Below are 27329 nucleotides of genomic sequence, written 5' to 3'. Positions count from 1 at the left end.
CAAACAACCTTTCTTAATCCCTTCCCTCTATTGCTTCTGTTGTTTCTTGCTTCCCAAACTCACTCTTTCCATGTTCTCCTCCTCCTCCTCCTCCTCCTCCTCCTCTGTGTCTTCCTCTCTCTGTCAGACGATGGAGGCAGCAGAGAGTGCAGAGTGCAGTCTGATGGACAGAGACCTCATGCCGGTCATCTTCACTCTGGCCAAGGCCGGACACCTGGAGCACATACCACACATGGTGGAGCGCTTGAGGCATGAGAGAGGATACGTTCCAGGTACGCACACACACACACACACACACACACACACACACACACACACACACACACACACACACACACGATGCTGTCTTTAGCAGTAACAGCCCGTCCACACAGCTTCTGCCCATTCACTTTGAATGGGGTGACGTCACTTTTCGCCGAACTGCATTGTGGGAAGCAGAGCGGAGCTTTCCTGGCATTTCAGGCTGCAAAAGTTGAGCAATGTTCAACTTTTGAAGCTTCTGAAGCTTTCAGTGGAAGCATCAGCCAATCAAATCATATGCCAGTACAAGCTCTAGCCAATCAAACCGCTGCTTGTGTGTCAGGGGCGGGAGATTCATGTGATTGGTTGTTGGTCGAACTTCAGACACGCCCGCCGACAAGCTTTTTCCAAAGCCGCTGTGTGGACGGGCCGTTAAAGTATTGTCAAGAAAAGGACTGGTAAATTGTCAGCTCGTGCCAATTGGCGAAGGACGGGATGATCGATGATTGTTGCATCTTGCATCAGATCCAAAATGTTCCAAAAATGATCTCTATAATCTGATACTGGGCATTTAAACATTTTATGGTAGTGCAGCATATCTCTCTATTTAAAATCCTTAATTACAAACCAGTTTGCTGTGGAGCTGAAACCCAGCATCTCTGTTCTCTTTGTGGCTGCTTACTAACACTTTTCACCGCGCTCTGTTAGAGTTGCCAAGTTAACCTTAATGGAAAGGATTTGGATTGTGATCCAAGTAGGGGTGTGTTACGTTCCCACTTGGCTAGGGTACAAACGGGAAACGACACGACCAGATTGGATTTGGTATATGTGTTACCGGTGGTTTTATTGTCACTGAAACTAGGCAAAATGATGGTCACACAGATTGGCCCCACAACACGGGTCAATCTGTCACTATAATACAACACAAAGGGTCTCCAAAAGAGAGTTGCCCCGCTATAGAAAGAAAAACAAATCTCACTACTCAAGTGGAAACAAGCAATAAACAAAACGGGACTGTGGAAACACACAGCTGGTGCAGGTCTACAGGTGCTAATCACCTGGCTCTACGCAATATCCACTCACAGGAACGCTGGTCTACAGGTGCTAATCAACCTGGATCTAAGCAGTATAAACACACACAAAATCCCTACGCTAACACAGAACCCGACGACACACTGCTACTCAGTGTGCTCGCCTAGAACCCTACTATAGACACTGCTAATCAGTGGAGCTAATACCAAAGACACACGCTAAATCTCAGAATTCACAGAATGAAGGCTTATCACAAGGATAGGGTTGAGGCATCTGACACAAAATACAGAGCCTCCCGACTGTTGTCCGTGCTCAGCCTTTATACTCCTCCCCCGGATGACGTGGCAGAAGCGAGCAGGGGTTGGGCGACGTCTGTCCAATCCCCGCGGATGTTGAGTGGTCCGGACGGCCAATGACAGCAGAGGAACTGCACAGCTCATTTACATACACAAACAGACTTAAGCTCACAAGGTAGCAGCGGCTGTAACACCCCCCCCCCTTAAAACACAAACCCCACAGGGTTTTTGTGAACCATAACACATCACACACCATGACCACAGAACACATCACTCCAGTCTGGACAGAGCATCTGCAAACACGTTCTCTGAGCCTTTCTTGTGGCGGATTTGCAGGTTGTAGTCCTGAACGATCAGAGCCTACCGCATGAGACGCTGATTGTGGTTGTACATGCGGGACAAAAAGACAATGGGGTTATGATCGGTAAACACTGCAACCGGCAAAGAACTAGACCCGACATAAACCTCAAAGTGCTGGAGAGCTAACAACAAAGCAAGGGTCTCCTTTTCAATGGTAGAGTAGCGTACCTGGTGTTTGTTGAACTTACGGGAGAAATAGCAGACAGGATGATCAACTCCCGCCGCATCTTCCTGCAGTAAAACAGCACCGGCCCCCACTGCACTAGCATCCACCTCGAGTTTAAAGGGCTTCGCAAGATCGGGAGCAGCGAGCACAGGAGCGTGACTCAAAAGTGTCTTTACACACTCAAATGTATGCTGGCACTCAGGGGTCCAAACATATTCCACCTTGGGACTTATCAACCTAGTTAGGGGTTGAGCTACAGTGGAGAAGTTACGGCAGAAACTGCGGTAGTAGCCTGCCATACCGAGGAAACGGCGGAGATCACTCCTGGTGCCGGGCACCGCACATTCAGCCACCGCAGTAACCTTAGCCTCCACTGGTCTAACTTGGCCTTGCCCAACCTGCTTTCCTAAATAGGTGACCGTAGCTTTACCAAACTCACATTTGGCCAGATTCAAAGTAAGAGACGCCTGTGCGAGCCGGGTGAATACCTGCCCCAGAATCTTCATGTGCATCTCCCATGTGGGCGTGTACACAATGAGGTCATCCAAATACGCGTTACAATGGCTTATTCCGGAGAGGACAGTATTCACCAATCTTTGAAATGTAGCGGGAGCGTTACACATACCAAACGCCATTACTGTATATTGCAGGAAACAGTCAGGCGTAGCGAAAGCGGAGATTTTTGAGGCACGGTCCGTTAAAGGTACCTGCCAGTAACCTTTAAGTAGGTCCAATTTACTGACAAATTTAGCGGAACCTAAATTATCAATGCAATCCTCCATTCTCGGCAATGGGTAGCAATCTGTTACCGTAACAGCGTTCACTTTACGGTAGTCCGTAATAAATCGCGGAGAACCATCAGATTTCGCCTCTACAAGACACGGCGAACACCATGGGCTAGAGCTCTGTGTCGCCAGGCCATTTGCTACAAGATAGTCAGCCTCCTGTTTCATAAGTGCGCGTTTGGTGGGATTGGCGCGGTACGGATGTTGTTTGATTGGCCTCGCACCTTTTACATCAATGTCATGTTTTATCACATTAGTTTGGGTGGGGACATCATGGAAAAGGCACGGGAAATCATCCACCAACTGGGTTACGTCATTCTGCTGGCTCTCCTGCAGATGACCTAACGTGGTCGGCAGTGTCTCTACCATCTCCGAGTTGCATAACCGCGCACCCGGCTGGTGATGTGAGCGCATCACCAACCCGTCGTCAGAGGAGCCGGAACTATCTACCACTATTAACGCCGAAGCAGCCACTCTTTTGATTACATGAGCCGGCTGGCGTACTATCAGTGACGGTGCGTGCATGATATCGCTTCAACATGTTTACATGGCAGACACGCGTTTTTCGTCGTCTCTCGGGAGTACCAATCACGTAATCGGTGTCGCTGAGGCAATCACGGATTTCATACGGCCCGAGGAATTTGGCTGAGAGCGCAGAGCCGGGGATAGGTAATAGTGCGAGGACCTTGTCACCTATGTCAAAGTGCCTAGGGACAGCGGCACGGTCATCATTTCGCTTGATAACCGCTTGTGAAGCGGAGAGCGACTCTCTGGCGAGTGAATTTGCTCGGTGCAAACGCTCACGGAACTGACTAACGTAATCTAGTACGTTCGTATCTGGAGGAGTATCAGCCGAAAGAAACTCATCGTGTAGGATTTTAAGTGGACCGCGGGGCGTATGGCCGAAAACGAGCTCTGCGGGACTGAATCCTAATGACTCCTGAACAGCTTCACGGGCTGCGAACAAAACGAAAGGAATTCCCTCATCCCAATTTTTTTTTGTCTCCATACAGTATTTTCGCAACATACTCTTTAAAGTCTGATGCCACCGTTCTAATGCCCCCTGCGACTCTGGATGATACGCACTGGATATCACATGTTTAACCTGCAGTGTTTGTAGGACCTGTTTGAACAATTTAGATTTAAAATGTGTCACTTTGGATTACTCGCGGAATTCCAAATGTAGAAAATAACTTCGTCAAGGCCTTAACTACAGATGTTGAAGTAATGCTACGCAGCGGAATCGCTTCCGGAAAACGAGTCGCCGTACACATTATCGTGAGTAAATACTGTTGACCTGTTTTCGTACGTGGTAAAGGACCAACACAGTCTATCAACACCCGGTCAAAGGGCTCACCTATAGCCGGTATGGGATGTAACGGAGCCTGCGGAATTTTTTGATTAGGCTTACCGACAACCTGGCACACATGACAGCAGCGGCAGAAGCTAGAGACATCTTTCTTTAAACCTGGCCAAAAGAAATGCTTCAGAATTACTTGATACGTTTTAGTCACGCCCAAGTGTCCCGACCATTGACTTTCATGCGCGACAGATAGCACATGTTGACGGTATGGCACCGGCACGACTACTTGATGCACTACACTCCAGTCAGCTTCAGCAGTAGCAGTGAGGGACCATTGGCGCACTAATATCTCCTTATCCAACACATAAGCCACCTTCTCACCCCTTGCTTTGTCATTACTCACCACCTGCTCGAAACACTTCACAAGCGTCGGATCCGCCCTCTGCGCGGCGAGTAAACGCTCTCGGGTTACCGGGAGTGTGGAACCGTCAACCGCTGGGCTGGCAGGGTGCGCTGGTGCAGCGGTTCCAGCCGGGAACGCGGAGGATGCAGAAACCTCCACTGCTGGCTTTTCCTCCGGTATTTTGTCCTCTGTGAATATTTTCCCAAACATAGTATCATCTAGAGACACCTCCGAGTTACTCTTACGCGCTTGCGCGCGAGTGACAGCACAAATAGGGAAAATGTGGGCCTGGGTTACTTCAGGCACTACAAGCTGAGGAGAATCCAATAATTTCTAATGCAGGGGTTACCTTACCCCCTGCGATGTCATTTCCCATTAGGAAAACTATACCCCTTATGGGTAATGCTGGGCACACAGCAACAGGGAAAAATCCAGTAATTAATTTACATTGTACATGTACATTATGTACGGGCCGGGGCACATAACCCATCTCAATGCCACATAAAGTCGATCCATACCCACACGCTGATTGTTCGGAAAATGGTAGAGCCGAGGCAACAATCACTGACTGTGAGCCTCCCATGTCTCGTAGTATGCGGACGGGTCTCTGATCGTCTGACTCACCTGTTAGTGAAATCAATCCCTCGAACACAAAAGGCTTAAAACAGGGATCTATTTCCTCCGCATTGTCAGGTGTGGAAATACTGAGTGAGTTAGTGTTAATCAAGCCGATGCCTTTCGGCCTGGTCACGTTTGGTGACTGCTCCTTCCGCTTCAGAATTAGGCAATTATTAATAAGATGCCCAGGCTGATGACAATAGTGACATTCTCTCCCCTCTCTGTCCCTCGTAAACACTCTCGCGGGCTGACCAACAGGTGCACCCGACATGCGGCGAGAGTTCTCAGCAATAGCCAGAGAAAACACCGTTTTATGCATCAACACATATTCGTCTGCCAGTACAGCAGCTGCGGAGAGAGATTGCACTTTCTGATCATTTATATGCCCCACAATACGGTCAGGTAATCCCCTTTTTTAAAGTCCTCCATCAGGATTAATTCTTTAAAGGCAGAATACTCTGCAGCGTCACATGAATCAATCCATTTATGGAGCAACATCCCCTTCTCCCTGGCATACTCGACATGTGTTTGATTAGCCCCCTTTCTGTGATTCCTGAACTTCTGCCGATAAGCCTCGGGAACTAACTCGTACACCCTAAGTATGGCACGCTTTACCAGGTCGTAGCTTAGGCTGTCCTCCAGTGAAAGAGCAGCAACCGCCTCCTGAGCTCTCCCGTGAAGTTTACACTGCACTAACAGAGCCCAGGCGTCAGTCGGCCACTGTAATGCCGCTGCCATGCGTTCAAACGCACCAAAATACGCATCCACTTCAGCCTCACGGAAAACCGGCACCAACACAACATTTTTCCCTACATTGAAGGCAGGTGGATGAGAATGAGGTGAGGAACTTCCTCCGACATGGCCAAAAGCACTGGAGGCACGCAGCTCGGAGTCTAGCTCCAGCTGACGTATCCGCACTTCCTTGTCAATTTCTAACTTTCGTAGCTCCAGCTGTAACTGCCTGGCTTTCTCCCTGTCGTTAGCTTCCCACTGACGCTGCCTGTCCTTGGCTTCCAACTGGAGCCGGACGAGACGGACCTTGAGTTTAGCCCCCTCCCGGGAATCTGTACTACCAACAGGAGAGGGTGGACATCTGCGAGGTGACGTGAGCGGTGCCTCACACGGCTCGCCCCCCTCGCTGTCACTACCCCTTCCTTCAGTAAACGTAAACTCTGCCTCAGTCTCTGGACGCAACAGGCCCTCAGTGGGAACATCGGACACTGGGAGCTCAGCTGGTACAGCCGGTACAAGTACCTCTCTTCGCACCATCTCATCAACCACCAATGCCTTCAACTCTTTTTTTAACATTTGCCGATTTACCACAAGACTGAAGTGCCGCGCTATCTCCATCAAATCATCCTTTCTACACCGGTCCAGCTGCTCATAGGAGGGCCAGACCAAGAACGCCTCTATATCGAACGATGCCATACCTGAGTGTACCGCCCACACGTTTACCAAGTTTACTGCCACAATAAACCCACCTATATCCCCAGGAATTGTTTTAAATGTATCCCGGACGAGCCCCCACGTGTTACGTTCCCACTTGGCTAGGGTACAAACGGGAAACGACACGACCAGATTGGATTTGGTATATTTGTTACCGGTGGTTTTATTGTCACTGAAACTAGGCAAAATGATGGTCACACAGATTGGCCCCACAACACGGGTCAATCTGTCACTATAATACAACACAAAGGGTCTCCAAAAGAGAGTTGCCCCGCTATAGAAAGAAAAACAAATCTCACTACTCAAGTGGAAACAAGCAATAAACAAAACGGGACTGTGGAAACACACAGCTGGTGCGGGTCTACAGGTGCTAATCACCTGGCTCTACGCAATATCCACTCACAGGAACGCTGGTCTACAGGTGCTAATCAACCTGGATCTAAGCAGTATAAACACACACAAAATCCCTACGCTAACACAGAACCCGACGACACACTGCTACTCAGTGTGCTCGCCTAGAACCCTACTATAGACACTGCTAATCAGTGGAGCTAATACCAAAGACACACGCTAAATCTCAGAATTCACAGAATGAAGGCTTATCACAAGGATAGGGTTGAGGCATCTGACACAAAATACAGAGCCTCCCGACTGTTGTCCGTGCTCAGCCTTTATACTCCTCCCCCGGATGACGTGGCAGAAGCGAGCAGGGGTTGGGCGACGTCTGTCCAATCCCCGCGGATGTTGAGCGGTCCGGACGGCCAATGACAGCAGAGGAACTGCACAGCTCATTTACATACACAAACAGACTTAAGCTCACAAGGTAGCAGCGGCTGTAACAGGTGCAACAACTAATCGATTACCAAATTAGTTGCCAACTAATTCAGTCGTCGATTCGTTGGTGACGTCATCACATGTTTTTTACGCGCCGTTAAGCTCCAACGTTATTGGTCTTTTTTTTTTGTCATGTATTATTGCTACAAAAACATTATATCGCAGTCTTAGTGTCGCCAACTCGTTTCTAATATGCAAAAAGACAAACAAATGCATCTATGATGTATTTTCGATCAGACGAGATCTCTCTCCCCCGTCTGTGTGCGAGGGGGCGGAGCAGTTTACACACACGCGGCTGCTACATGCAGCAACACACTGCGGAGAGAACGCGATCCGAGGTGGTTAAACTTTACCCGTCTCGATGTGGACAATGCTCGTTGCCAAAAGTGCAATAAGAGTTTAGCATGTAAGGGCGGTAACACGAGCAATTTGTCTAAACATTTAGCAAAAGTGCACCACATTCAAGCGGAGGAATGCACCGGGTTCGACTCTCTTTCTAGCAGCTCTGTAGCTCCATCCACGAGTAACGTCAGGTGTTATGTATGCTAGCAGCAACACACGGAGTTAACTACATTATACAAACATGGGTTAATGATTAGAGGTAACTGAGTTATTTATTTTGTTAAAGTTTCAGCTATTCTGTTTACAGTTCTGTCATCAGATTATTTAATACGATTTGTTTAAACGTTGTTTCTTTTGATGTGAAATATTATTTATTTTATTTAAATTAAAAGCTATGTTAATTTTGTTCAAAATGTGTTTAGTTAATTTAATAATACATGTATTTTTGAATCAAGTATTCATCTTTATTGTCTTCATTGTTAGTTTCCACATGCCTTAAACAACCTCAAGCTAAATCTAAAAGTTGATGGCTAAATAAGAGCGTTTGAGAAATTGTGCAAGGCATACAGTAATAGTCTGAATAGTCGATTAATCGCTTCATTCATTAATCGATAGATTAATCGATTATCAAATTAGTCGTTTGTTGCAGCCCTAGATCCAAGATAAGAAAAAATCTAAAACTTAACATATTGATAAGATTTGTTAACCAATCAGAAGTGGCCCATGATAGTAGGTGATAGACAGATTGATCCAATCACCTGCCAAGTCTTTTTGAAATACTTTTCCAAATGACTTCCAATGGAGCTTTCCTAGATGGTTTGGTGAAACAAACCATCTGAGTCAGGTTAGAAATGCTCCATCACATGTTTTACATCTATTGCAGGGTGAATCTTAAACTGAAGCTTGACTTAAAAGCAACCCAACGGAAGTTTCATGTGAGTTTAGTTCTTTCACTTGTAGCTCGGGCTGCGTGGGTGCTAGAGACGGGAGCACGTTGATACGACCTTCCTAGCCGGAGATATGGCCGCATTTTACAATAAACTTCCGTTGGGTCGCTTAAAAACAAATATCGCAAATCGAATCGCAATATCTGTCAGAAAAATCGCAATTAGATTATTTCCCCAAATCGTGCAGCCCTATACCAATCACCTCCCAACTTGGATAATTAACCACTATTGGATAATATGAAAGTAGCAATGATGCCTGACCCTTGATCAGCTGTACATGTAATCCTCTTCAAAGTGTTTTGATGCAGTATTTGTTGTTCCTCCTGTAGATGCCATGAACTTGTGCCTGAGTCTCATCACACAGGGCCTAGAGGACACAGCTTTTTACATCCTGAACAATTTCCCCAACCTGCAATCTGACGACTTCAACAACGAAGCCAACCTGGGCAACTTCTTCCTCAGGCACTGTGTTAACATAGACGTGGTAAACATTTCTCCCTTAACACTAGTCTTACTACAGTGTATGATAATGAATTTCAATGTTTAAATGTTATTTTTGATCTTACTGTGTGTCTACAGTCACTGGAGAAGATTTGCAGCTTTTGCAAAGAGCTGCAGGAGTCTAACCGGCACGCTGCGTCCATCAGCTTCACTCTGTCCGTCGCTCTGCAGACCCAAAAAACAGGTACGGCAAACTCTTTCACTTTTATTTTATTTATTTTTTTTATTTATTTTATTTATTTTATTTATTTTACAGAGATGGTTTCTTTTTCTCCTGGTTATTTTTTCCATTCAAGATGTACATACATGCATTTACACATTCACTTTTTCCATAAACTCACCTTTGTGCATTTGGTAAATTGTAAATGTATATATTAATATTTAACATCAAGTTACTACACCGATACGAAAAAAGTCATTTGACTCAATAATTCTTTTTTTAATTTTCTTTCTGTTTGCAGCTCTCGCTTTAGCACTGATGAAGATGCTGAAGGAGCTGGACTTACCCATAAGGCCTCACTACTTTCGGCCTCTCCTTATTCAGCATCTGAAAGGCAACAACCCAGCTGGTATGCACACACACACACACACACACACACACACACACACACACACACACACACACACACACAGACATCCAAACCGCTTCTTAATTTATATTTACGCTTAATGTGCTAAATTTCCACTTTCATGCTGCAGCTTTAGTACACGACTTTTGTTGAATAGCTGGTTATTGCAGATTTTGAGTGGGTTACACTTCTTATCTTACTGTGGTGGTTTAAAAGTAACTAACCCAAACCATGAAAATAGCTAGTGGAGCCTCGCAGCGGCGAAACTGTGGCGTGCTTACACTGTAGGTGTGCCGCGTTTGGGGGTGCAGGTGCTAGTGGAGCCTCGCAGATGGTGCTTCAGCACCCCCCTTTCACGCGTCCATGGTGCTCAGGCTGTTTCGCGATGTCTCGCAGACCCCACGTAGCAACCAGGAAACGACACCACTAAGCCAGCTCACATTGTACGCTCCTCGCAGCAGCGAGCCGCGCAACGTCCCGCCAACACGGCACCCAGACCCCCCCCACGCAGCATTCTCATCTGTTTGTCATTACTGGTGTCATTTTCTGGTTGCTAACAAATGCCATTGTAACACATAATCACTGATGTTCCACTGTAACGATGGTGGACTCATCAGAACAGAGTGGGCGAGCTGACCAATCAGAGCACAGTGGGCTCATAGGGACGGGGGGGGGGCAGGAGCTCCAACAAGCCGTTTAGGACAGAGAGTGAATACACATATCATACAGAGATGCTGTATGAGAAACCAATGTGAGTTTGGAAAATTGCACAATATAAACCATCCATGTCATGGGACCTTTAAAAGTTTGAACCAAATATGAACTGGGAAGTGCAAGATTATGTCATTACTAGGTACATATCCATAGTCAATGCATTACCTACAGTAAATTAAACAAGTAATGTTCTACTGTGGATGGGGTGAGCAGCGAAAACAACACTTACACAGGCTATGAAACTACATCCTCCACTTACATTGTTTTAATGTTCCCCTTAAACCAGGGGTGGGGAACCTTTTTCCTCTCAAGGGCCATTTCAATTTTTTCAACATCCTCCGAGGGCCGTACAAATTATTGACCTCTGCTTAAAAATCACAGCCCATTCATTTGGCCTTTCTTTCATTGCAAAGAAAAAGCAACCTCTTAGTCCAGATATCTTGCCATGACTCGCGTATGCATGCACGTGCACGGTTGTGGCATGACCACCAAACAGAAAGATATGGACACAAGATGTGTGCAAATGCATTTAGTTTCCTATCCATGTGAACATGATTTAAGTGTATGATCAGTATGACAGATCGCCACTGGGCTTACAACTAAAGACACAGCCACGCAAAAACTGCGGCATGTGTACGGCTCCTTATGGGTGCTGCAATTTTTAAAGTCCCGGAGCGGCGTTCTGGTGCTCTCCGTCAGAACTGCACCCCTGTCAGACGAGACATATACCATGTGATGACAGTTAGGCTCGTGTTGTGTTCAAGGACCATGACCGTTGCCAGGAAAAACAGGCACTCGCTTGTTTAATTATTTTGCGATCTAGATTTCTTAATTTTTTTTCTTTTTTGCGTGTGTTTATAAATTACCTCGAGGGCCATACCAAATGGTCTCGCGGGCCGTATACGGCCCGGGGGCCGGAGGTTTCCCACCCCTGACTTAAGCTATCACTAGCATCTTTAGAGAGACCAATTCATGTCAAAGGTGAACAGGTTGTCGTGAGAAGCTCGTAGTTAAAGACACTCCAGTGTGTGTGAGAACGTTGCTATTGAGCCTGCTGCTTGTGCGTCCGATCAGAAACGGAGTTGCATGTTTTTTTTGGTGAGCATGATATTCGCAGGTCTTGAGCAGAGATGGGGTCGTTACTAAAAAAAAAAGTAACATATTACATATTACTTTAAAAAAAAAAAGTAATATATTACACTACTTCGTTACTCTCTACATAAAGTAACTCGTTACTTTACTCGTTACTTTACTCGCAGGGCCGGCCCGCCCCTCCCTGCAGGCAGATCACGCAGACTGCTAAAGTTTCAAATGTTCTCTTTAGTTCAGTTTCCATTGTCGCATAAGACTGATCCAGATCCTGAATGTTTTCCGATCTGACCATGGCTGTCTCCTGCTATCTGTATATTTTGCGCAGTCTATCTCTGCTCACGCTGCTGCGTCGGCGTGTTCTCCTGCGTGTTGGCCATGTGTTGCACTGGAACCAGACACCGCAAAGACTTCAGCCGAGCACGTAGGAACTGCGCATGCGTGAGTGGCAATAACTCTCCTTAACAGCAGGCGGCGGTAGTGTGTATTCGTCATTCAAAACAGGCAACAACCGGAAAACAGAGAAGAAGAACATGCTACGTGATATAAACAAATAGCTGTGCGTTAGCTTCACCTTAGCATGTGTTCTTTGCAGGTGTTTGTTGAGTTTTGATTATGACTGATTTTAGTAAGTAACGAAGTAACGCGTGTCGGGGCAATGTTAGTAACTGTAGTGTGATTACTGAATTATAAAAGTAGCGCGTTACACTACTCGGTTATTATTACAGTAACGCGTTACTTTGTGACGCGTTACACCCAACTCTGGTCGTGAGCAAGTGTGTTCTTTTTGTGGTGTAGAGCGGATTATGACTTCATCAGTCCTCTGTACCAGAAAGAGCTTTTTAAAGGAGTGTTTCGCACAAATATTAATGCCCTACAGAGTGGTCCAACTGGGACAGATTTCACTGGGCTGGGGCAGTCAAAGGCAAAGGGGTCTGATCCCTGCGCGAGAGAGCAGGAAGCCATGAAACACACACACACACACACACACACACGGATGCACATACAGGCCTGAGGCTGAGAGGTCAGTTTGCTCCAGTGACTACTCAAATCCTTTTTCAAACCAAACTTGTTTCTTGGTTCAATACTTCAACCAAGTCTTCCTCCGTCCATCTTTCCTTTGTCCTTTATTTAATGAAAGGGCCCCTATTATGCTTAAGGTTTTCCCTCCCATGTAGTGTGTTACGTAGGTTTTTGTGCGTTTTTAAATGATCTGCGAAGGCTTAAATCCCAAATCTCCAGAGGGACTTTCTCTCCCAGACACTCTTTAAAAATGTACCGTACTACAATAGGAAATCACGAGGAGTGTATTTGTTGTTATTCTGCAAGAAACACTTTTAAGAATCCAGGTTAAGTTCCCAAAGGATTGAAAGAATTGCTCACATTTAATAGTGATCAGTGGAGAGCACAGTTCATGCAAATGTTTGGTAGAACATTGTTTTTGTTGTGTGTGTGGCCGGACACGAGGCAGTCTTTATCTACTGAGCCTGCTGTCTCCTTCGGACATAGATGTGTAGAACAATTGCATTGATGTCTTATAACAGGGGTGTCCGCGGGGTCTTAAAAAGTATTAAAAGTTGATAAATCAATTTAGTGAAAATGAAGGCTATTAAAAAGTATTAAATGGCATTTTCCAAGGTATTATATTTTGTAGTTTTTTTTCAATAAGTATATAAATTGTCCAAAGAGGTTGTGTTCTACAGTCTGCCTGAATGTAATCATTGCGTAGGTGTGTAGTGTGATTCTGTGTAGTTTATTGATGGCATCCCATTGGATTTGACGTCATCTGAACAGGACATCGCACGCTCACTGCTTGATAGCGCGCGAAGGTCCGTTTACGCCGGTTGTTAAACATCATTATGGGGAAATGCAAGTTTGCTTCCAAATGGTTGGAAGACAAGGAGGAAGGACAATCAAGGATCAATACTATAGTAAGTGTGAGGTAAAGTGTGTCGCCAATGTAACCGGTTAGAACTCAAAGTGGCGATGAGGTCTTAAAATGTATGGAAAGGCTCTTAAAAAAGGTCTTAAAAGGTATTAGATTTGACTTCAGGATTCCTGCATATACCCTGTACAATTCGTCTTCTCTTTTTGCCACTAAGACATTTTAATAGCGGAGCACAGTAGTTAAATGTAATATCCCAATTTCTTCCCCTCGTTTTTGTCAGCAATGAGCTTGTGGAAGAAATGGTCTCAGTGACAGATAGACGGCATTAGAGGACTTGTCAGAATTCACAACTCATTACGAATGTACCCTGTCAAATGCGTTCAGCAACGGCTTGGCTTTTAAGTGCTTTATTTAGGCTGAGCTTTCGCTCTCTCTTGGTTTTTTTTTGGAGCAATTAATAAATGATGTATTTTTTCCCCTGTCAGCTAATTGACAGCATTTGAGCTGGCAGGGAGGAGAGGCTGTTGGAGGCGGCGCACATTGACCTCTGTGTGCGGTCCAGACACATTCTCAGTTCGGATGGTGAGACGCCTCAGCGCTTGCCTGGCAGCTTGAAGAAGAGGACTAGACATGAGTTTAAACATGCACAACCACACATGTAGACTCTTACTTAAACTTCCCAGCCTCACAAAGCCACACAAACCCATCAGACTGCATTTAGTTATCACAAAGCGGAAAGGAAAAGTGGAGGAAGTTCCAACACACCAGCTCATTTCTGATGGTGTTAGCCTTAACCCTCATGAATGATGCAGCCTCTCCCCTTTCTGCACTCTCTCATTGGCTGCAGGAGGTTTGTGTGTGTCCACATCTTTGAGGGAGGCGGGGGGCTTTTGGGGGGGGCAGTGCAGGTGATGTGACTGATGAGGAGTGACTTGATTTCATGTAAATGCAAGCGCTCTGAGGGAATTCACTTTGGATTACGCGCCCCACTGTGCACAGCCCATGAAATATTAAGCGCTGTGTCACTTTTTGTCCACAGGTGTCACTAGCGGGCAGAGAGGCCACAGCCTTAGAATTGTAGGAGATAAGGGGGGGTGGGGGGAGAAAGGGGAGAAAATCCCTTTTGTATTTTGATGAGGTGTGGATTTGGCGGCTTTTGCGGAAGCATATGCTGGGCCGTACTTTCCACCTGCCGCCAGCTAGTCAACGCTTGTCAGTCCTGGCGACGCAGCGCCCTCTTATCACTTCTGACACGGCCGAGCGAGATAAGGAAGGGGGGGGGGGGGGAGTGCAGAGGTAGAGGCTGTTTCTGGCCTTGTGTTTTTTGGGTTGATGAGAGATGTAAATGCTCCATTGTTTAGTCCGCTTTCCTTAAAACGCACACCTTACTCTAGTTAGTACTGTGACCTCATCCTTATTGTAGCGGCTGAATACAGTGGGCAGAAAAAAAGATGGCAATCTGTAATCCAGTCTAGGGCTGCACGATATTGGAAAAAACTGACATTGCGATATTTTTTGCCTAATTAATATCACATATCCTAAAAAAATTAAATACATTTTTAAAAAAAGAATGCGGACTTGCGATGTGAATATCGCGATTATCGTCACGACACGATATATCGTGCAGCCCTAATCCAGTCCTTCATGAACTCTTATTTAATTGGCCTATTATTTAATTGGTGGGATGAGAGCCAAACATCACCTTGACCAAAAGAAAAATAAACAAAACAAATGAAGAAGAAGAAATGGCAGCTTTTCTTTCCTCATAAGATGGAAACGTTCCCCCTCCTCTCTTTTTCAAACAACCCGATAATGCCTTGAAGCAGACAGCGTCTACCTTTTTTAGAGGGTCATAGACGCGGAGCGATGGCGAGACAGATGGTGTTGGGGGAGAAAGAGAAGGAGAAGTGACAGGTACTCATGTCCAAGGACGGGAGGAGATGACAGCGACCGGTTCACTTCACTCCTCTTTTCCTCTCTTTTCTCCTTCCTCACTTCTCGTGTGTGACAGTTAACCTGCAGACATGAATCTGATGATGATATCTTGTGACCACTGCCATGCTTAACTCACTACTTTGATACTTCTTGCCCCGGATGGTATGTCAAGCTTTATGCTGACCAACCTGGAGAGGCCTCTGCTCTGTGCCTTTAAATTGTACAGACAGGGGAGAAGGCAGAATGGGTTAGTCGCATAGGAGGGTTCTGGAGGAAAAGTAAAATACCTAAACAGTAATGACACCATATTATACCATTATTATTTGTTCTCATTGTCTTGGAACATTTTGATGTTTCTGGGATTTTATTTTGAGTTGCATCCAGCTACTTCATATTGTCAGATTATGGAAGCTTGATGCAGGATTGACAGTACCACATACCTTCACATGGCTGTGTAAGGAAAAAGCTGAGGTGGTTTATTTGAACCAGATTGAATCCATTTTCATCAAAAAGGTCCCCCTTTCTCCTCACTGTCATAAATGAGTCAAGACCACAAATGCGTACTTGTAAATCCCGTACAACCACAGTAGTTTCTCTTTATTTATTTCTAAACCATGGGGACCAGTGGAAAAGTAAAGATATTTATTTAGCCTGGCAAAAACCCTGGTATCCTGGTACGTAACTCCGTGAAAACCGGTGGTTCTACTTTTAGTTGATTTAAAAAAAGGAAGAATGAGTCTTCAAGGTCTAATAGTGAGTTTAGTGTGTTTATTATCAGATTAAATAATGTTGATCATTGAACTATAGATAGATTATCTTTATGCTAAGCACATACTACTAGGGCTGCACGATATATATCGTGTCGTGACGATAATCACGACATGCGCATAACCCTATTCACATCGCAGGACTCTTTTTTTTTTTTGGACGTGCGATATTAAGTAGGCAAATTAACTCAAACACGTCATGTTACAATTTGTTTGCTGGGAAAAGGAAAACTTGCGCGGCTCTCATGTCAGGGGTACTTGAGTGAGTGACATGCAGGCTCTGCATGCACAGCAAACCACCAATCACAATCAAATCTCCAAAACAAACGGACCCGGCGATTAAAGGTAAAAACACTGAAAAGTAGTTTCATGTGTTTCTCCAGGGCAGTTCGGCGCTGCTAACCGAGCTAGCTCAGCTTGCTGCTCTGATAACTTAAGATCCAGACGTCCGTGACTAAAATCCTTCATCCGGTTGAATATAGTTAGAAAAATACCAATTGTATAGCATTAAAGTTCAAGAAAGGATGGTTTGCGGACAAAAAAAACTGTCTTTTCTTCAATTCTTGTATTTTTCATATCGAAGGGGGGAAAAATATCGCAATGTCAGTTTTTTTCCAATATCGTGCAACCCTAAATACTATCACTAGTAGTATGTGTGTAAAAAGGGAACAACTTACCATCCCATCTGATTTTCTTTTTCTTCTAGTTGACTGACTTATTACTGCTTATCTAACACGTGCAGTGACTTTACCGTAGGCCTGTACACCGGGGAGTGAGCAAACGCAGCCTGTGGATTAAAGGGTTAAAAGCTCTTGTTCACAGTCTTGACTTGACATAAAAAAACACACAACCGTGCTTGTTGTACAACAGAAAAGTGCTGACGATCATGAAAGCGAAAAAGCAGTCGAGAGTGTGCATTTATACCTCCAGCGCTCCATTCACTTGTTTTCCGTCTGTCTGGCTCACCGTGAAATTGATTATGGATTATTCAGGAGGCAAACAGGAACTCCCTCTCTTCTTTCATAAAAAAGCCTGTATGAAAGCGATTAGGGGGTAAGAATGGACTGGTGGACGGCAGAGAGGATGGATCCTCCATTGAGAAGAAAGAGGAAGATCGTTGACTTTTTCTTGAAAGCAGGGTAGATGGATAGTGAGAGGGGCGGATGAATGAGTGATATGGACCGAGGGAAAGGCTGCATGGATGGATGGATGGAGTGCTTCAGGTAGCCTTACCTGGGATAATGCAGCCCGGACGCAGGTTTAATGGCATATAAAAGCCTGGGACTCATCTTTTATTCAGCCAAAGAGAGACTTCCAGGTGAACACATGCGTCCCAAGGGGCTGCAGAAACACAGCCGTGTGCGTGTGCGTGTGTGTGTGTGAACCTGAGTGGAGAGTTAATACACACAGCATCTTGAGGTGTGTCAACTCCAGGAAGCACTTTAGTGTAGTTTGCTGAAGTCCGCATGGGAACAAGGTGTATTGGTACTCAATGCGTTCATATATAGCATATATATGCAGCTAAAACTGCATAGAAACAAACACTGAGAATGAACACATACACTGGGACTCGTATAACCCTTCATTCAGGTCCAAGACCTTTAGTGGGCACGCTCCCGGACATATGCAAAGTGCTGCAGTGCCTCCTCCACACGTGCACACACTGGCGGGTGTTTTGAGAGTGCACGTGAGGCTGTTCCATATGCATGGGGCTGTTTGGGCCTACTTCCCTGGGGCAGGACCTCAGGGCTCTGCTGGAGAGCGGGGCGATGGAGCAAGAGTCCACTTCAGGCCCAGTGCGTGTTTATGTACACTTCCTCCAGTTCAAGGTGGAGCAGCAGGCAGCCATTAGCATTTTGTCGATGGAGGAAGTGTTTGTGTGTTGGAGCCTGCTGGTTTCACTGAGAGAAAGTGTGTGCCAGCTTTTAACTAAAACCCTTTTTTTTAAAAAAACATCCCCAGGCCTGGAGGTTGTTTTAATTTAAATCACATTTTACAGATACACAAAGACAAATGTTTTCTCTTCTCAAACTGTTGTTTTTCTGCATTTCTAAGATGCATATAAAAGACATTAATCTCATACTTACATTTTGACTATTGATTCAAATGTTCATCATGACATCTGTCACCACAAATACTTATTCAACTTTCATTCTCATGGGCATAGATTTCACTTTGAATTCTAGAGGGAAAATCCTGGCATTTTCAGACTTAAAAATAAGTCTTCGTAAGGGGAAAAAGTTTAAATGTAAGTTTTAAATTGATTTAAACTCAAAGGGTATAACACAGACTTCTGCCAGGGCTGTGTCCTTAAGTTAAAAATGATATGTCAATCCTTCCTGTGATTTGCGTCCACCAATGTTCATGAACATGTGTTGTAGTTTTTCCTTAATCCTGCTGAACTGAACTTAAAACAAAATCTTGGCGGAGGTTCAAAATAACATTTAAAGGTGGGGTAGGTAATTTCGGAGAAACCAGCTCGAGTGCGCTAGAATTTGAAAATACACAACCGGATAAAATCTGCCACTTCCTTACAGAGCCCCTCCTCCAACACACACGAACGCACACATGACCAATAGAGAACCGCAGTGACGCATCCTAAAACCCGGAAGTAAGTTAGCATTTTTACCACTGCCTGGTTCCTTCGACAAAAAGCAATGGGATTTCTCCATAGGGTTTTGGAAAATATCTGGAAATAAGGTCTGTGTTTGACACAAATTGAAGAGACAGATCACGTTTTGTTCTACGACATTAAATGCATCAGCAGTGACCCCACTGGTGATTTTTGAAGAGTTGACGTGTCTGAAAAACGATGGTTGTTACCAAGTGGTTGAATAGGACTACAGAAGTTGTCGAGGCCGTTGTACGTCATTACACCGAACACGTAAACACTCCCGCTAAGTTTGTTTGCCCTGTTCTGCTTGAAAGCAAGTGCCTGCCTCCTGCAAACTGTTCAAACAAACGCTTCAACTTGTACAATTTTGAATCTGTAGTTTTGAATATGGATCTTAAGTTGACGTGACTTTGAAGCAGCGACCCTGCTGTAGTTCGTTTATAGCACTAACGTTAGCATTTTGCTTCTGGCGACTAGATTTATGATTCGAAAATTATAAAAGTAGGATAGACATGTGGAGATTATCCGGCTGAACAAAACGTGATCCGTCTCTTAAATGTGTGTCAACCACAGACCTTATTTCGACCTACTTTCCAAAATCCTATGGAGAGATTGCATTGCGTTTTTGACGAAGGAACCGGAAGGAGTCTGTGCACAGATGGAGGGCTGACAGGCAGGTAGGCCATCCAGTTACTTTAGCCGGGCCGGCTAAAATGATTGGTCGTGCTTTTTACAGTACTACGGCTTCCACAGATGATGTTTTGTATGTATTTTTTGCCAAAGCACTTCAGATATTCATTGCTATCGGGATGTTAAGAGCATTCCATGGAATATAACAAAAAGTGTATCTCGAGCAGGTTTCTCAAACTTACCTACCCCACCTTTAATGTCATCCCTGATGTCATTTTTTTTCCGTCTTGTTTTGGCAGTTTGTAGAATCTTCATTAATATTCTTAAGTTCCTCTGTCACTATTGAAAAAAAAAAGAAGATAATAATGACTTTCTGTGTGTGTTTTAGGAGTGATTGAGGTGTTGAAAGGCATGCAGGATCTTGAGATCAAACCTGATAACGAGACTTTATCCCTCTACGTCTTGCCCATCTTCGCCAACATAGAAGAAGCTCGACATATCCTCAAGGTAATCTATGTGTGTGTGTGTGTGTGTGTGTGTGTGTGTGTGTGTGTGTGTGTGTGTGTGTGTGTGTGTGTGTGTGTGTGTGTGTGTGTGTGTGTGTGTGTGTGTGTGTGTGTGTGTGTGTGTGTGTGTGTGTGTGTGTGTGTGTGTGTGTGTGTGTGTGTGTGTGTGTGTGTGTGTGTGTGTGTGTGTGTGTGTGTGTGTGTGTGTGTGTGTGTGTGTGTGTGTGTGTGTGTGTGTGTGTGTGTGTGTGTGTGTGTGTGTGTGTGTGTGTGTGTGTGTGTGTGTGTGTGTGTGTGTGTGTGTGTGTGTGTGTGTGTGTGTGTGTGTGTGTGTGTGTGTGTGTGTGTGTGTGTGTGTGTGTGTGTGTGTGTGTGTGTGTGTTCTCATCTTATAGTTGTTTTCCTCTGTTCAGGATGCAGGCATCACTTTGGCACCAGAGGGCTTCTTTGCTTCAAAGATCCGCTCACTGGCTGTTTCCAACCTGGCCGAACTACACACCTTGCGTAAGCTCACACACACACACACACTTACTTCAAGGAAACTGCATCTTGAGCACCCATCATCATAAAGATCGCTGCTTTGCCTGCGGGCTAATTGGACCAGCGTTGACACACAAACACACACACACTTGCCCACTTACTCCTCTTTGCTCATCAGGCCTTTTAAGAGAATGTGTGAATATGTAAAGAGCGAGAAGGAGAGGCGCTCGCTCTGTCACAGGGACGGATGGAGAAGGCTGGTAAATAATGGATGACTCTTCCTGTTTTCTGTCTTTCATCTTGTTTTAGTCTCAAACGTCCACCACTGGTTTTCACATACGTCGCTCCGTTTCCTCTTTCTGTATTGTCCACAATGAAACACACACAGTTTTTTTGTTTTAATTTGATCTATTTCTCCATAAACACTGCACATCCTCAAGGCGCTTCTTCCAATAAGTAATCAAACAAACAAAAAGCCAAACCTTTCCTGCTTTCAGATGCATCTGTTCTTTATACCTCTGTTAATTGAAAAATGTGGTTTTTTTTTACTTTCCCACAAATTCCCACTCAATCAAACAACAAATACCCATGCCCTTCAGCCATTTTTACATATTTGTAGACCTTTTATAGATTACACGTTTATTTTATTAGCTACATTCCAACCATTGCCCCCTCATACTGCCACAGATAAATAGTGCAATATTCAATAACAAAGGAAATGGTGGTATAATTCCTGGCAAAGTAAGTCGGCATGATGAAAGTCGCACAATTCTATCTGTCCAAGGACAATAAACCTTGACGTGTTTTTGTGCGAGGCATTACTACTTGCAAGGTGTTATAATCCACAGCTCCCACAAATGATACAGCGACTTGGTGTGTATAGGTTATATTCAACGTATATTCATAACTAAACCACACGGATCAATTCCAGAGAGGACAAGCTGTTGCTCCTTTCCTTCTTCCTTTCCCTCATCACTCATCTGTCTGCTCTGTTTTCCAGTGTCGGATCCATCCTGCCTGGCGACAGATCTCAGTATTTTCCGTGGCAGCCTCATCTTGGGCTTCAAAAAGTGAGTCAATTAGCCCGTTCTCTGTTTTTGTCTTAATGTGATCTTCATCATTTCATATTCCATATTTCTCCATAATTTCCTTCAAACTCCTGAATGGTGTTTTTAGGGAGGCCTGTAGCGCTATAGAGGTCACTGCAGCATATGCTATGACTATGACATGTGCAGCGTATCACACCATCCACCACAATGTGTGTGTGTGTGTGTGTGGCTGCAGGGAAAAACACTCCATCACACACACATATTTGCGGCTGCCTCATGCATATGGAGGCAGTCATCCCTCAGCTCTCGCCCCAAAGCACCGTGGGAGATATGCAAATTAGCAGATGCCCACCACTGCCCCTCGTACATGGACCCCCATACTGATCTAACTCTCTCTCCTGCACACACACTCACACAGAGGAAGCCTTAGGACCGGGGTCTGACCCGTGGGCTTTTGTTGAAGGGGTATTTATGAATATTTACAGTTTAGCACTCCACACCCACACAGAAATGCTCCGGCCCCTGAGTGAAGCTGGAGGTGAGCCAAAGAGAAAAGGCGCTGACTTGTCTGCAGGGAGCAAAGTTATTTCTTCCTCCAGAAAGCTAAACTCTGCTCAGTCGAGCTTAACTTGAAACTTTCTTAGTTATATACTTTGTTGTAACTGATTTGCTAATTAACTTGGTTGATTTCGAACTAACGTAATAGGAAAATAATTATAATGCAATATAGTTTTAGCTTATTTCGAAACCACCAATAAATGAACATTACAAGACTGTTTTTAGAAGATATTGGCTTCATTTAAAAAATATTTAAAATCATTGAATCCACATTGTTGTCCGTCTTTTATGTGTATGACTTCGCTCCCTCTCCTCCATTTGCCATGCATTAACACACACTCACTCTCACACACACACCTACACACTCCTCTGACTGTTAAGTTGCCTGACAGGGTCGTAATTGGGCTTGTCACTTGGGGAGTGTGTGTGTTGGTGTGTGAGTGCCGTGTCACTGCAATGCGGGACCTGCCCCTGTCAAAGACAAGGTCAGGGGATAATTTAATCATTAAAGACCTGTTCTTCTCTCTTTTCCTCTCCCCCTTTATCCTCCTCTCCAGCAACTAGCTGACAATGCCAGAAATGTCGCACATTGTCATAATTTAGTGTGTGTGTGTCTTTTGTGGTTTCCCAGGCTTTTGTACTGCTGTCTTTCCTCTCTCTGTATTGAGTGTGTCAAACTGAAAAATCTGTCGCGCTTTCTTAACGTATTTTATTGTACTACACTGTCAATTCAGTAGCTATGGCAATATGACACAGTCAGTATTATGGTCACTTAAATCAAACCCTATCTGATGTCAGAAAATGTACTTATTTTATTATATCAAACATTTATGAGGTTTGTATATTTATTTAAAAGTTGGGGTGGAAATGGGATTTAAAAAACATCTATATTTCAGTTTTTAAACAACATTCAGATCCTTTTGAACATTGAACGGTTCACCAACAGTACCAAGTTCACAGACCGTACAAGCAATCAATATTCAAGTGAGCTAAGTTTAGAGACATCTCGCAATATTGTAATTTGACAACTTTAGAGTGATCATTTATGGAGGGAATTGACAGCAACAGCGCTCAAAGTTGGTCAAACTTGAATGTTGTTTGAGAGCCGAATACATCCATGATGGAAGTGTGTGTGGTGGAGGTGTTTCTTTTTCCTGAGATGAATTTTTAGCAAATGTAGACGTCCTTCTATGTTTGAGCCCTAAAAGCAAAACGTACCTTCACTTGTGAGCAAATTGCACATTAACTCTGACTCGCTGGAGTCCTGTGGACCCGCTGGGGGTGTGTGTGTGTGTCGCCCAGCTGCTCATGTGTTGTCCTCTACTGCCCCCTGCAGGTCCTCTGATGTGGAGAGCATGGTGAAGGTAAGAAGTGAATATGCCCATATTATGTGTTGAGTATCTGTGAAGGATAATGTACTGGACTACAGACAGAAAGCATTTTCAATAAAAGTGAAATAGCTGGAAATAATAAATGATCCAGTAAAAGAGCCTTCATGTACAAAAGAGATAACACTTTATAAAGACATGCACTTATTAAAGTTAAAACTAATCTCTTTTTCGTATTTAAAGCATTTGATGCATGTTCACTATATATCACGGCTTATTCCTCACACAATGAAACAGTTATGATATCCAGTTTACTCGCCATCTGCTACATACTGGGTTACATTTAGGAAGAATATACAATCTGACAAATGCCATCTGCTGCCTGTTATCCAAATCTCCTTATGGCCCACTGAACGTATAAATAAAAAGATATTAAGCAAACATACAGTTCATTCACACACAGAGCTCTTTCATAATATACGAAATGTAGTTGTTAAAGAGTTAATACAAAAAAGGAATTGTTAAGGATTGGATTGCCTATGATGAAATGTAACCCTAACTATTCCTGTGGAGATGGTGTTGTTGGCTTTAATGTACGCTATTTGTCTTATTGTGTGTTTAATTGTTTCCCCAGATTACTGAGCTCTTGTCCAAAGACCAGCGCTTCGCAAAAGAAGGCACAAAGACTTCTGGTAAGGAGATGTTTGTACACAAGTCAGGACTTTCATATCTTATGGTGTCCTTGTTTGCAAGAGTGGTGTGTATGGATGCTCCGATCGATCGGTCACCGATCGAGATCGGCCGATACTCACTCTCTACCGATCGATCGGTGCTCTCTAAACATGCCGATCGCGAAAGCCGATCGCATGACGTAAAATACATGACACTTTTCTCTGTGTGCGGCATAACAAGCTCGCCAAAATGGCTTCACCGGTCTGGCATTATTTTAAGGTGTCCGAAAAAGATAGTAAAATAGCGGTATGCAACGTGTGTGAAGCAGAAATCCTGCAGCTCCGCCCGCCGGACCGGTAAGCGCAGCGAAACACACACACACACAGGGAGAACCAGACCTGCAGTTCATTTCCTCATATTCCAAACGAGAAATTACGGTAGCAAATCACCCGGTTCTTTACGACCAGAACTATTAACGGGATACAAACCGGAGGAACCAGGCATGGAGGGAGGTGGCAGAGACAGTGGGTGAAACTGGTAGGTTTTCGCCTGTTTGGGGAGTTTATATATATATATATTGCTCGCATAAAATCCCCGGGGTGTTTTGCTTTGTATGTCGGGGGCGGGAGATTCATGTGATTGGTTGTTGGTCGCGTTGCTCGCAAAAAATCCCCAAGCTTTCAGACACGCCCAGCTCCAAGATTTTCAAGATTTTCGAAAAGCTGCTGTGTGGACGTACCGTAAGAGTTAGACCTAACACACTTAGCTATTTTATCTACCTCTGGAACAAGCTAAACTAGTTATTATAAATATATGTATTCTTCATTGTCGGGTCACTATTACTGGATCAGTGAGCTGCATGAGATACTGACAGGCTGTCAGGAGAGAGAGGGAGAGAGGAAAAGAGAGCGCTTCCGCTCATTTCTCCCGTGTTATTATCCAAAGTGAATGTAAACTTGAATAATGTCCATCATTTGAATGTAATAATTAAGTTGATTGTTGTTTGTGGAAGCTCCAGAGAATGAGCCCCATTAACTGAGTTTTAAACATCACTTTAAATGGAAGATTTAAAGTGATGTTTAAATCTTCCATTTAGGCCCCGCCCACTCGATCGGATCGGCGATCGGTATCGGCCGATACTGATATCGGTGATCGGCCCCGAAATTGCCGATCGGAGCATCCCTAGTGGTGTGTGTGTACTTGTGTAGGTGAACAAACGACAGAACGCTTGTTTGTGTGCGTCATCCATCATGTATCAGTATTCAAACTTGCCGACTGCTGTCTCCGTCTCATCCATCCTCCAACTTTAGTTCAGATGACAAAAACATGCCCAGTGTGTGTGTTTGTCCGATATGTGTGTGTGTGTGTGTGTTTATGTGCAGTCTCAATGGCAGAAATTCTGCCGACCGCCCCGCTTCTTACATCCAGCCTGTGTGAGTTTATTTCCGTGTGAGTGAAAGACCTGCTCTCTCCGTCTGAGGAAATAGAGCCTGGCTGCTGACACTGCGATGAGTAGTTAAAAGAGTGTGTGTTATTGCTGTGCAGTGTTCCTGGTCTGACAGTGAGAGAGAGTGGGTGTTTGGAGCATTAATGTCGCTCCGTGTAAGTGTGCGTGTCACGGACAGTCCCCATCTGAAACTGGTGTTAGTGCTGGTGGGAGCGATGGAGACTGTTATCCATGTCACATTCCATTAGGCCACATCATCTGTGTGTATGTGTGTTTTATCTGTGTGTGTGTGTGTGTGAGAGAGTTGAAGTAGTGGGAAGCTGTCACTGCCAGCCATCGCACGTTCACTCACACTGCAGCCCAGAAGCAGCCTCTGTCGGCAGAAACACAAACACACACTCTGCAGAGGTCACGGATTTTTTTTATAAATGCACAAATGGATGCAGTGACGGACACGGAGGCAAATGAAATGTATTTCCAAGACAACTAGTCACTGTGTGTGTTTGTGTGTGTTTTCATCACTTCCAGATACATCATCCTTCTTCTTGTACAATTTTATCGACAACATGTCGGAGGGGGAGGTGCATGCAAATGAAGACAAGCTGCGGAAATACTTCAATCGACTAAAAGATCAGGTATTCACACACACACACACACACACACACACACACACTCTCACACACCACTCAACCATATATCCAGTTAATTCATAACCTTCCCGCATTAAAAGAGCTTACACACTCTGATCTGAGATGATTTGCTGTGTGTAATCAGATTCGGATTATTCACGATGTGTACACACACACACACTCTTTTCCTGCTCTCCATTGCTGAAGACTGATGGTCTGATTTGAGACGTCTAGACATGTTGTAGAAGATTAAATCATGTTTTACATTACTGGTCAAAGGGCACATCTTAAAGGGCCGTTTGGAGTTCAGTACGAACAAATAGACAGTCTTGGCTTTTGAGTCACGGAGAAAAATACCCAAATGGAACAAACGGGTGAACATTTTCGCCTAGGAAAGTTTAATTCTGACCTTGAAGGACTGATAACTTGTTTTAGTGACTCCTAATGAGCAGTTATTGGTAGTAGAAATAGTTGGAGTGTGTAAATACCAGAAAGCCAAAATACACTATAATCGCATATTCATTTACAGTAGTTACACACATTGTATTTTACTATCAGAAATAAATGAAAGCACCCAGTAAATGTTTGTTGGGGCATGCATATTGAGCTTAATTCAACCACAAGCTCTGTGACGGCTTTTAAACAAAGCTATTCAAGTTGTTATTTCCCAGCCATTTGGTTGCCGTTAACTGTTGCTTGTTGTTGGCTCATCGGTGCTTTGCTAATGTTGTTTTTCTCCCTTTTGTTTCTCTGTAGAATATATCTGTGTCCATGAACATCTACAGAGGCATCAGGAACCTGCTGGAGTCCTACCAAGCCCAAGAGCTCATCAAGGTACAGTACAGAGTATTTGTACTACGTTTCTGTACTGTACTACTCTGTTATTATAGCGTCCCTAATGATGAAGATGTTTAATGTTACCTGTGTGTGTGTCAGGATGTGGTTGCTCTGGTGGACCACGATGGCTTTGGGTCAGATGCTGTCCGTGGCACTGTAAGTAGGACGCTGTGAAAAATGCATATAAAATGTTCAAAACGCTACGAGACTCAACGTTATTCATTTTTAACGCTTATGTTTATCTTTAGGGAAACTTGTATTGCTTGAACTCCACATTTGAATACAACTTGCAAACAAATAAAACAATGGATAGAGCGCACAGTGTTATTTAAAACAAGCTCTTG

General features: G+C 44.4%; 1 protein-coding gene across 1 annotated transcript in view; it reads left to right on the top strand.

The window, feature by feature from the left end:
- Window positions 1–27329, top strand: part of LOC117560763 (leucine-rich PPR motif-containing protein, mitochondrial-like) — a 68996-nt gene that overhangs the window by 6001 nt on the left and 35666 nt on the right. Inside the window, exons 8-19 of the mRNA XM_034237764.1 lie at window positions 128–272; window positions 9102–9256; window positions 9352–9457; window positions 9735–9842; window positions 19868–19986; window positions 20399–20489; window positions 21466–21535; window positions 23409–23436; window positions 24035–24092; window positions 26048–26154; window positions 26905–26982; window positions 27085–27141. Coding sequence (XP_034093655.1) covers window positions 128–272; window positions 9102–9256; window positions 9352–9457; window positions 9735–9842; window positions 19868–19986; window positions 20399–20489; window positions 21466–21535; window positions 23409–23436; window positions 24035–24092; window positions 26048–26154; window positions 26905–26982; window positions 27085–27141 — 1122 coding nt within the window. The remainder of the gene's footprint in view (window positions 1–127; window positions 273–9101; window positions 9257–9351; window positions 9458–9734; window positions 9843–19867; window positions 19987–20398; window positions 20490–21465; window positions 21536–23408; window positions 23437–24034; window positions 24093–26047; window positions 26155–26904; window positions 26983–27084; window positions 27142–27329) is intronic.

This window comes from Gymnodraco acuticeps, unplaced genomic scaffold, assembly GCF_902827175.1.
Source record: "Gymnodraco acuticeps unplaced genomic scaffold, fGymAcu1.1, whole genome shotgun sequence".
NCBI lineage: Eukaryota > Metazoa > Chordata > Actinopteri > Perciformes > Bathydraconidae > Gymnodraco > Gymnodraco acuticeps.
This window is presented reverse-complemented; position numbering and strand designations above follow the sequence as displayed.